The sequence below is a fragment of the Parasteatoda tepidariorum genome, chromosome 10 (genome assembly GCF_982258835.1).
Source record: "Parasteatoda tepidariorum strain Cologne lab strain chromosome 10, Ptep-v5.0, whole genome shotgun sequence".
In the NCBI taxonomy this organism is placed as follows: Eukaryota; Metazoa; Arthropoda; class Arachnida; order Araneae; family Theridiidae; genus Parasteatoda; species Parasteatoda tepidariorum.
Genome location: NC_141764.1, coordinates 41,950,995 through 41,963,718, shown reverse-complemented (window position 1 = coordinate 41,963,718; position 12,724 = coordinate 41,950,995). Strand labels below are relative to the sequence as shown.

At 28.3% G+C, this 12,724-nt stretch overlaps 1 protein-coding gene across 11 annotated transcripts in view; it reads left to right on the top strand.

The window, feature by feature from the left end:
* Positions 1-12,724, top strand: part of LOC107441504 (cell adhesion molecule Dscam1) — a 434,487-nt gene that overhangs the window by 277,400 nt on the left and 144,363 nt on the right. For all 11 annotated transcript variants that reach the window (XR_015429993.1, XR_015429992.1, XR_015429995.1 and 8 more), the window contains exons 13-14: positions 3,117-3,265; positions 10,629-10,760. Coding sequence is in view for 7 of the 11 variants with exons in the window: in XM_087154077.1 (XP_087010203.1) it covers positions 3,117-3,265; positions 10,629-10,760 (281 nt within the window). In the remaining 4 variants the exon portion in view is untranslated. The remainder of the gene's footprint in view (positions 1-3,116; positions 3,266-10,628; positions 10,761-12,724) is intronic.

Genomic DNA, 12,724 nt, shown 5'->3' with positions numbered 1-12,724 from the left:
ATAAAAATTGAACATATTTAATAGGCCCATTAAAAAAGAACGAGTTTAAAATTAACCAAGGCTTCATATTTAGAAAAATAATTTTAATGTCTTTCTCTAAAAAGTAATTCCATTTTGAGACTCACACATCAAAATTGCATTTTCGTGAGCTAGTTGAATTACGTAATGGAATTTTATTGATGCTATTTCTGAATTGTACATAGCTTTTCGCAGTTATGTGGATTTTGAATTACATATCACATTTCATTCTCCTGCAAATAAAGTCTCAAGAGTAGTAATTATGCGACTAATGACTCGTGATCCGGTAGCGCAGTTTACCAATATTATAGGCGCAAAATCACGATCTTTAGAACAATAAATCAATAAGTTTATCTAAATATGCTTGATCAGAAGTCTGGAGAGCATTTCGGTAAACGAGTGCAATGTATGACTGAGTGCTGGTAATTTAGGTTCTACTACACTGTTATATCAGGAGTTTAATCTCGAAACTTTCATTCATGCATAGATGGCAGCTCTAAATTAACTTATTATGGCACATTTTAAGGTTAATTTGACAAAACACAACTTAACCACAAACTAACTTCAGTGTAAGCATAAAAAAAGTTTAACATAATACAACTGCAATGTCAGTCAAAATCTTATTAATTGGGTGTACAGGCTGCAGTTACACTTTTTAAGTTCACAATCAGTTAACTACGCTATTTACTATTATGTTTTAAAATTCTTTATTTAAAGTCAAACTATAGCAATAAAAATTGCTCTAGTGACACATGAATAAATTCTTCTTCTTTTGTTTTATTCGTTTTCACACAATATTATTAAATATTATAAGCACTAAAGATTAGAGCTTTGAAACAAAGAAATACGTTTTGTCATAATATTATTCGTCGTTAAAGCATCGCTTTAAATGTAAAATGAAGGAATATTTGCTTTGAAAATACATTCGGTCTTCAGCCAGTGGATCATATCTCCTGTCACTTGCACTTGCTCTGTTGAAGGAACAATAAAGCTAAAGGTTGAATTGAAACATGTGACTACAGTTTGAACTAAATCATTTCTGTATTTTAAGCGTCCCTCCAAATATTTTTAGCATGATTATCTGAAAGGAATCCGATCGAAATCTGTTAGTTCCATGAAGCTATATTATTAAATTACTCGTGTATAAATTTCTTTCTATTGTAACACTTAAAATTTGAATTCTTATCTATGCTGTCCATATCCAGTATTGACATCTTAATCTTATACCTATCAGCGAGAGTTTTAGTTTTCACTTTCACGTTTTAAACTCAAAATTATCATGAAGTCTCTTGAGATTTCTCCAATGCCTTATAGAATTTGGAGCACAACAAGTTATTTTTATTACTATATTTTATTTACTATATTTATATACTGAATTTTATTTACTGTATTTTATTTACTATATTTGCTATACTTTATTTAACATGAAATCCAGCCACAATTACTTCTTCAGCATTGTACAGCTGTTTGTGATCCCTCCTAAGCAATTATCCACAAAAGTAGTACTATCCAAGATTTTTTGGGGGTTGGAAGGCAACAAGAAATAACAGAATACTTTGAATAACTTTTAATCTAGTATACGGATCTTCAAGCTCCCTAGTACGTGTACTCATGACTACTATCAACTGTGTCAACTATGAGTTAACCCTGAAATAAGCTAACTAATTGGTACAGGCGATACTTTAAGAAACAAAATCTGACATAAAAACGTTCTTTCTTTGAATAAGAATACTTTTTTTTCGACACATTTTGATTTCTTACCTTCAAAATAGTAGCAAGGAAATGTAATCTAACTAGACGAGTGGTTAAGAGTTTGGAATCCTAATTGTTGATATTACTTTGATGCCACATCTCGAGAATATAAACGAATCGAAAAATTTTCGTAATCAATTATAAAGTTCGTTTTTCTAAAGATAATTCTATCCGAAAAAAAAACCTTTAAATAAGAATAATTTAATATTATTTTATTATTTTATTTAATGGTAATCGAAAAATTTGAGTGGTAATGTGTAAAAAATTTTTACTCCATATTTAAGAATGTAATTTTAAATGCAAAATACAAAATTTTTATGAAATTGGTCGAATAGTTTGAGAGAAATCGGATTGTGAATTTGCGATTTTCACATCTTTATAATATTAAGATTGAGTCCTAGTACATGAAGATCCGATCACTACGTCAAATGTTATTCATGGTGTTCCTTTTTCATCTAGTGGGAAGCACTGTACATTGTCCACAATCAGTATCTACAAGGTTGTAGTTACGAAAAATATAAATTACAATCAATTTGTGGATTCCGACTTCGTGTTTTTTTAGTGTTCCGACTAAGTGTTTTAGTTTATGTACACAATCAAGTCGCATTAATGCTACCATCTGTGAAGAATCAGTATAACCACCTTTCGCAGAGCAGATTGCTGTGAGACATGTGGGAAGAAAGTCAATTGAAGCTGTAAGAGGAAAGTTGTTCCAAGGTGATCACTGAGATGTTGAGCCAAAGGCCAGTACCATGGCCAACGGAAAACAGTTAATAAACGGTTTCTCTCACAGTTAACAGTTTAAATACCATCTTGTTTAAATATCACTGTTTTGTTTGAAAATGGTAAAATAACAGTGAAATAAAATTCCATTTTGAATCCCATTAAAATCCCATTGATCCATTTTTTCCGAGAAATTTCTACCAGTGTACAATAAATATAATTTTATGTATACTTATTTCAATCTCTTAATAAACACATCGTTTTGTAAAATATATTTATGGCAAATTCGCACAAACACAGGATAAAGAAGGAAGAAATAAATTTGAGATTGAGGCTAGAAAAACGGAATTGTATGCAAAAATGAAGACTGATTTTATAATCTTCACCATAATTTCAATGCTTTAGGAAACGTCATTAATTAAATGAACATTTGACAAATTGAAGAAACATGCTTCATCGTATGAAACTGAAGAAATGTTTTCGAAACTAAGAGAAGATAATAATAAATTTAAGAGAAAAATCTAGAAATATGCTTAGTTTTTTAAGGTTTGCAAATAAACAATTTTTCTGTTCTAATTGAAATTAATATAATGAGGATTAAATGAATTTTAAACACATTTTAGATACATCACTCGAGAAAGCGATGGTAGAGGTGCCAAAATTTCAGAAGTAATCATAAAATCCAGCCAACGAAAGGATTCGGACGTATTTACGTGCTCTGCATCAAATCCTTTCGGGGAAGATAAAACAACTGTAAGATTAGTTGTACAAGGTAAGTATGATAATTAATTCTTTATAATTATAATTTTAATTTTAAAAGCAATGAGTAATGTTTTTCTGCAGTAATAATTACTAGCAATTACCTTCGAATCTTACACTACAAAAAATAATAATGATGAAACTTCTAAACATTTTTTTTGAAAACAATTTATTTAAAGTAGATTCTTCATTGCCCTCTGTAGATAACTTATGGGTTTAAGCAAAACTTCATGCATATATACAGCAATATACTCACATACAGAAGTATTTTATGACGAAAATAAAATTAAAAGATATATTTTAGTTTCGTCAAAAAATGATAATAAAATCTTGAAATTAAAAGAAAAAGTGGATCTTAGATCACTATTGTGCTAGCTAAAATTTTCATAATCTGTCAGCTCTACACGTAACTATTCCTTATTATTATTTCTAAAGAAATATTTTTTACTCTTCGTCACATAGAACTATAAGGGATTTCGTATTCTAGTAATTTTAAAATGTGAGCAATTATTAAATTGCCCCTACCCGTACGATTACTTAAAATCAAAAAAAAATATGTGAGCTTGTTTTCTAATAAAATTTAAGTAAATTTATTAACAAATAAAACTTACTTTTTAATTAATGAATACGTTTATAAATAATAGTTTTGATTGTACATATTATACTGCAAAGATGTGAAATTAGACAAAATTGGCATCATACCCTGTAAAAATTGCAATTAACCACCTAAATCAAATCAGATATGCATTTCTCTCAGTAAAGTGTTACTTTATAACTTATATAGAGAATAGGTTTATGGACTTAAGCATTTTGAAAGTTTTGGTTCATTACTATTTTTTTTTCCTATTCTTTATTACGTACAACAATTTCCAACCCCCCCCCCCAAAAAAAAATCGTTACATTTGGCATACATATATTATAATTATTGTAACCAAAAAGTAAACATGAGCAAATAAAACCAGTGACAATCAAGTTTATGCATTTACAGGTGCTATTCGAATAGCAAGAGATGAAATTTTTAACCGGAATATGTAAAAAAAAAAATCACCCTCATAGAACAATCTGTTATAAAAAACATTATATTTTTCTTGTATGTCTTCGTTTTATCATTATAATATTCTTGTATGATTCGCATTTTGAGTAAAATCGTGTTTAAGAGAATAGACTTTTAGAAAATTATTATTACATTTATCTGCTTTACTAAGATATAATTACTTTTTTATGTTTATATAAAATACTTTCAATTATTATTATTAATCTCTCGTGTGTAAGGTAATTGCAAATAGAATCGAATATTTTTATTCTTTAATGTGTTTTATACTTAATATTTTTTGCCATTTATTTCTATAACTAGCAAATCAAAATATATAACTATTCTCTACTACTACATTCGTATCTATACTCCTCAATGAAAGTTTGATTTCAACTTGAAATTTCATAAAAGACTTAATTAAAAATGCAATATATAAAACCGAATTAAATTTCCTTAGAAAATAAATGGAAATTAATATCAGTCATCTGTCGAGTAAAAATAAAACGTACTCCTATTAAATTTTTCAAATGATTAATTTATTTTTAAAATTTCAATTAATCATTTTCAACGCATTAAAAATTTTACACGAAATAATATAAATTAAGTAAAATTTCATAAATCATTAGATTTGCTATGTTAAATTGAAAAAGGTTTTATCGTGCATTTAAGTTTATTTAAATATTGACAGGATTAACAAATCAATTTTAGATCCTATTTATTCCTGAAAGCTTCTCTTAGAAGTTTTTGTAGCTTATGAAAGAAAACCGCTAAAAAATTTTAATCTCCAAGATATTTTCTTTTCTTTTTTATTCATATTCAGACAATTTATAATACATTTTATTGTACGCTCATGATTAAAAAAAATTAGCTCACCAAGGAAGAGTCGTCAAAATGAAACAAAATTTAACATACGTAATGACTACTTTGATGTAAGTAAATGATTAGAAAATCAAAGATCATCATTTTTCTTTGATTCTCTAATCATTTACTTATATCAAAGTAGTCATTGCGTATGTGAAATTTCGTTTCGTTTTGACGATTCTTTCTTGGTGCGCTCATTTTTTTGTCTATAAGTGTATTTGATAGTTGTATTTGTTTCTTAAAACCCGAATTTTTTGCAAATCTATTATTCTAAACTATTGATGCTTTATTTTACTCTCGATAGTTAAAACACTTTCACAACAGCCAGTTTGTTGTTTCTGGGAGCATAGGAGTCAAGGGTTATGAATTTCGGGACTGGCACTGTGGTAGCAATGCGGTCAGCATTGAGTACTGGCTTTTGTTTACTTCCATACAAGTTGGTATTCCTCAATTTAAAGCTTGGTGGATTTCAAACCACTTCTGAAGGAAACGCCAATCCATTCACCATAAAAAATAGATACTCAAAATATCACGAAGCTTTCTTCGTTTCTGACGAAACCGTTTTATGGAATATACTCCGAGAAAAAAATTTGGCAAAGTGATGAAATATATATCGTCGATGAAATATACATCGATGAAATATATATATTCTTTGAGGGAACAAGTTTCGCCAAAATTAAAGATTTAATAGTTCATCATTCTACTTTAAAAAAAAAATAGAGAAAATAGAAAAAAATAGGAGTCCTTAATAAATGTCGCCCAACACAATTATATGTCACCCAAATGGCACAGTAAGGACAAATAGAACAGAGAGATAATTTACTCCCATACCTGAAGAGGGATTCGAACCCGTGATCTTCCTGGTCCGAGACCAACTCCTTGACAACCATAGGGGCCTTTCGGCTTTATTTTCGATCATCTAGTCTGTAGTCTAGTTTCATCCTACTAGTTAACTATCTTTCACAATGCACTACGATGAGGTGTTTAGTTGAGGAAACATTTTCATCATGTACTTGGGAAATCGCTTTTTGTGAAAAATCTCGTGATTTCAAAACGAAATGATTTTCAAAATACCACTCAAGAAACGCGGAATCCTCAAAAGTGAGAATTCTAATTCTGAAAGTGTTAAAACAGCGTATGAGTTTCTTAAAGACTCTGAAATCAGCGGTCACCGTTATAAAAGATTATTATATCATAAGTAAATATTTTATAATCTCGTTAATTAATAATAAAAATTTAAAAAATACTCACACTACTTCCATTTATGTAGTTAAAAAAATAATTAGCTAGTTCTTGTAATATCTATGTTAAATAATGTACAGGATTTAATTGCCTCAATTAATATAAAATAATAATGCTAAAAATAAATATAAATTTCAAATAAACGCAATTTTCTTTTAGTTGTGAAAAAAAAATACTTTGATTATGGTAAATCACACAACAAAGTCGTTGTCCTCTTTTGCGTTTAAAGAAACAATACCAAACACAAGTACAAACAAAAGCTTTGATAAATACACAGACTCCAATTCAAAACAGTTTCATTGTTTGACAAAAATGCTCTCTCATCGAAGGCAAATGAAAGATAACAATGTTTCTTTTCTCTGGATACGAGAAAACTCGTAGATTTTCAAAAACTCTTAAGGTTTCTTTTCGGCGACATTTATCTGCGCTGAAAACTGCTGAAAGTTCAATTTTTATCGTCACTGGTTGACTGGTTGGGAAAACTAATTATTTCTGCACCAAGAGTTACGCCTTTTGATGTTATCTGTGCAACGCTGAAAGGAGCGTTATTCTAATTAAAAATAAAGTTTAGCAGCCTGGGATCGTCTAGAAGGTTCGAAAGATTGCGTAATTGGAGGTCGTAATTTTTTCTCTCGGCAGACGGTATTTACAAAGTATTCATGGAATTCGGGATAGTTGCTTTCATTAAGAAATCCTTGCTTTATAAACATTGATTTATACCCTGTTCTTAAAGGGTTAAAAGCCCCAGTCAACTTTGTAAAGAAATCAATATGTACACTTGATAATTTATAAAAAAAATATTTTAAAAGTTTAAATTAAGAAATATCATTTGTAATTGACGTTTAACTGTTGTAATGTTTTAGGCTTATAGAATTCTTACGAAATATGAAGAATGCGAAATTATAAAAATGAATACACATATGTTTTAAACTAAATTAGGGCACGCTAAGGCATTAAAATAATTTTAATGAATATAAATGTAATAGTCCTTAAATGTTACAAAAAAATCTTGAACTGAATGACAGAATTAAAATTATATTATATTAGCAATTGAAATTATATTCTATGAACAATTTAAATTATATTCCATTAACAATTAAAATTATATTCTATTAGCAATTAAAATTATATTATATTAACACTTAAAATTATATTATAATTACAATTAAGATTATATTATATTAACACATAAAATTATATTATATTAACAACTAAGATTATATTGCATTAACAATTAAAATTATATTTTGCGCTTTTTCGTCAATTGTTTTATTGCACAAATATTTTGCAGATTTTGTTTCTAACTTTATTTATAGATTCGGGCTAAATAATTCAGTTATAGGTCAAAAGTACTAAAGTATATGAAAATAAATAATAAAATTCTTTGTAACAAAAAATATCTTCATTCACAAAACACCTTTGCTTATGAATTTGTGGCTAAAATCATCCCCTGGATTAAGTTCATTGAAATATATGAAGTGCTTTTTTTGAATTATTAAAATTGCTACTAAGCAGTTTTCCAAATATTAAATCAACCATTATCCAGGGTGATGACGCATTTGAATTTGTTACTGGAGCCAAAAGTATATGGATAAGTATAGTTAATGTCATAAAGTTTTACTTCCAACATAATCAAATGTATTCAAATTTACCAGAAACAATAAAATAACAGAACTTCAATTTCATTATGTGAAAGCTAAAGCTCCATTTATTTCAATCACAATAGATTGAAAGCAACTGAGAAAATATAATAAAATGTTCAAAAATGTTATAAGTGGTAGGATCTAGAATTTAAATACTATCCAAACAGATTCATTGTCATTAAATTAAGATTTAATTTAGAACTCAATTTCTTTTTTGTAAATTTTATAAGGAATGTTCTGAAAAAGTCAGTGTAAAATAATCGTACTCAAAATTATCAATATATATGCCAGAAAACGTTTAGCAATTACCAAATGAAAACTGATTTACTTTATCTTCGCTTTGAACATTTATTTAATTTAAGAAGAGCTTATCCGAGCCTTGGCATAATTAATGGTTTCTCTTAGCCTCTTTGAGAAATAAATCATGAAAGACTTGATTAATTGCTTTATATTATCAACAAACTTTAGCATATGTTCCTTCATCGTGTCTCTTCTATAGTGATATCATACTCTATAAAGTTTCTAGCTAAGATAAATTAGTTTTAAATTGGAATCATAAAAAAAAGAGTTTTTTCAATAATCATTAAAAAAAAAATATTAGTAAAATCAATATTCTTGTTGCTACTGAAATTACATAGCTTTTGATGCCTATTAAATTAAAAAGAATGCATTCAATTAAAAAAAAATATATTTTGTTTAAATTTACAAAAAGTTGATTATAGAAATTAAAATACAGAAAATAAATTTAAATAATAATTTAAAAGAATTCAAAGCAAATTATTTAATTTTATAACCGGCGTCGAACAGCTAACCTAATTCTGAATTTAAAACTATCATTGTTCAATCTCGTATCCTAGTTTTTGTGAACTCTACACTGAAAAAAAGAAGCTCATGGACCACGCGTTGTGACAAACTAGCCTTCGTCGAGGACTTTTTGATTGAACAAACCCGCATTTGCATTTCATGTAGAGGAAAACCATAGAAACCCCCCAAGATTAGATCAACTAACCCTCCATCCGTCCACCACTGAAGATATTTAACGTCAGAACTCTGAAATGAATTTAATCTAAGAATATAGAGGTTTATGTACTTAAGTATTTCGAATTGTAGGAAAGTCTCTTAGGTATTTTAATAGTCACCTAAGGAAGAAAAACTTCTATGTTTACATGTTTTAATCTCATAATGTTTTTAAGTTTACTGGGTGGCTGCAAAATATTGTTACAAATATCGAATCATTTTGTTGTACAGATATTAAATAGAAAATGATAAATACACCAATATGATGAACACTATAAACGGAATTTTACCTTAAAAATATATTCATTTCGACACCATCTTTATCGATTACTAAAGATAATCTCTTACGCCATAGCCCGATGGCGGCGCGAATCATTTTAAGAGGTTCTTTGTCCCATTTACGTACCAAAGAAGCTTTGAAAGAGTCTAAACTTCTCTGCTACTTAGCATTAACTTAACGGAATACCCTAAACACAAAAGTCTAAAGGATTTAGATCTGGTGAATAAGGGGGCCAATCTTCTTGCTTAAAAAATTTCAAATAATTATCATGGAGCCAAGCCTGTGTTGTTTTGAATCGGTGTGACGGTGCAGAATTGAAATACCCAATCCTTTTTGGAATACAATCTGTCAGCATCTGGTAATAAATGTGTATCCAGTAATTCATTTTAGTAATATCCAGCATTGAGTTTTACCCCGTTTTTGATGAATTTTTGAGGAAATTTCTCATTATTTGACACTGCAGCGGAAGTCATTACAAAATTCTTGTACTGAAAGCGTTGAACAATTCTTACACTTTCAGGTATAGCTCCGAAGCTTGCTGAATATGCAGCATTATTTTTAGCATTATAACTTTGTTCAGTGCAAAATATTTTCTCTTCAGAAAAGACTATTCTGTCAGCACTTTTGTTACCGTGACGGTTCAGCAATTTCTTGCATCTTCGTTACCTTTTTAATTTTTAAGCAGTTGTCAAACCCTGAACTTTTATTTTGCGACAAGGGCGAAAACCCAGGTCTTTATTTAATGTAACTTTCATTTTTTTTCAAGTCACGTTCTCTTCTGCAGCTATTTTATTAGCAGAGAACAGTGAATTTCCTCGAATTTTTTCACGAATTCTTTTAATGCGCTTTTTTTGTACGAACTGAGCGTGGACGACCAAACCTGGGCCAATCTTTACAGCTATTAATATCCTATAATCAATTTGTGGTTCTGTATATAAATGTTCCATTAAACGCAAAAGATTTTAATTGCTTAAGGATTCTACTTGAAGAAAATCCAAGATCGAAAAACTGTTTAACCATCCACCCTTCGATTCCATCTTAAAATTTATTCTAAATGTTTTGCTTTAAGCAACAATCGTCTGCTATTATAGAAAATGCCGATAACAGGAATAGTGAGAGTGAAATCGTTTTACCAAACGATTGAAATTAATTCCTGTTTCTTTAGTGTTATAGCATTTTGCAGCCACCTTGAACAGGTTAAAACATTTCTCAATATCAATATCACCCCCCAATTTAGTGAGGAGATCTATTAACGTTTTCCCAGTGTTTTCATTTATATTTCTCTTTTAAAAATTTTCAGAGCCACCAGATCCACCACAAGATCTCAAACCATTAGAAGTAACCAGTAATTCCATTAGTTTATCATGGACACCAGGACACCCAGGGAATAATCCAATCACATCTTATATCATCACGTATCGACCAGACATAGGTAAAACCTGAAAGCTATTTAATTTTCATCCTTTAATGGTTTGCTTGTAAAAAATAGAAAGTCTTTAAATATCCCATCTTGATGTTAATATCTCATCATTTAATATGCATTTAAATATATTTAATGTATTTAAATCGTTTCATATTTTAAGTAATTTTGTTTTCATATTATTTGATAATTTTTATTTATTATCAATAAGCGTTATTCGATGTATAAAAAAATCGAAACTATATTTTATGTATAGATTTTTGTCTTTCGAAACTCAATTTCATAACTTTATGTTTAATTTTTAATATGTTTCACTAAACGTTTTGAATCGAATATAAAATTGTTGCATATTAATGAAAAAAGCAATATTTTTATGTAATTTTAATTATGTTCTTTCATTAATTATTTAGTTGTTTTTTAGTAATTTAATGAAACATAAATAATTACATTTATCATTTAAAATGTTTAATGCTAAAGATTCAATCGTTTAAGTTTGAAACATGATTTTAGATACATAATGTATTACGAAGTAATTGAATTTGTTCTTAGAAAATGTCATTTAAATTTAAAATTGCATTGTAATGTACATTTAAAATTGAAACGACTTATTATAACTTCATTACATTAATTCTAAATCGTGTTTTTACAGTTCAGAAACAGATAATTTAGCATTTTTGATGCAATAGAAAAATAAAATATAGCATCGACGTTAAAGCCTATTGTAGGCCAGTGGAAAATCATTGAGGTTAGACCTCCACTATTTCGTGACCAATGGCATGATTGTGGCGCCGTGGTCTGAATTGCGCAAAAACCACCTTTACTTCAATACAAAATTTACCTATCAATATGAAACTGGATGGGTTCTAAGCCACCACTGGTGCTCGAATCCTATTTCTCCACTATGAAAGATAAGTACAATTATACGAAGAATATTTTACAAAATTTTAATATGATTTTCATAGTTTTGGAATCATTTTAATTTGATTACCATCAAATCAATGCTATACTTATTAATATAATATCAAATTGTATTTTAATCTATTGTAATATGTATTTTTATGCATTTTTACAAATCAACTAATGTTTGTTAGAATGTATCATTCATAAAATCAACATCTTATACTAAAAAAAGTTAATGATCGTATAATGAGTATCCAAAATATACTAAATGCTCATCATGAGGTAAAGAAAATGAATTATTTCATCCTAGTTTACTAATAGGTTGCTATTATAAAATAAATAGTTCAATCATAGATTATTCCACCATTATTTACTTTAAAAATGGGACACTATTACTATAAAAGTAGCTTAATTGCTTAAATAATTCACCATACCAGTGAATCGTTATATTCATCATTTGTATTTCGCTAGTAAGATTCAATTTGCGAAAGAACTCGATAATTGCAAAATAGGATTGAATCACATAGCTAACTATAAACTGCATGCAAGAAATTAAAAAAAATTGTATTTTCACATAGATTCGCTTTTTCGCAGTTATTTATAATTTAAATCTTAGATAATTCCCTCTTTATTACTATTAATATCCTTAAAACGTGTTACTTTAAATGTTTAAACAATTCAATCTATAGGATATATGATGTATTATTTATGGAATCAAAATTTATTGTTAAAAAACATAATAGGTTTCAATGCTATCGCTAATGAAGTAATGAAAGTAAGATACAACAAACTTTATAATGCAATCTTAGTTTACAGTTTCTTGAAGCATGAAGTAATCTTAGAAACCTCTTAGCTAAATTTTGTCCACTACTCATGAAATACTTAGAAAACTTTCCCTTTAGTTTAAACAGTTGAAGAGCAGTCAAGTCTAAAATCATTAATGTCTACACTTAAAGTAGCTCTAAGAAAATTGCAAATTAAGGAAACTGAAATAAAATCGTCTGTTTAGTTTCCTTTTGGCACATTATAACAGTTTTAGATGTTTAAAAATATTCTTTAAAATTTGTTACACTATG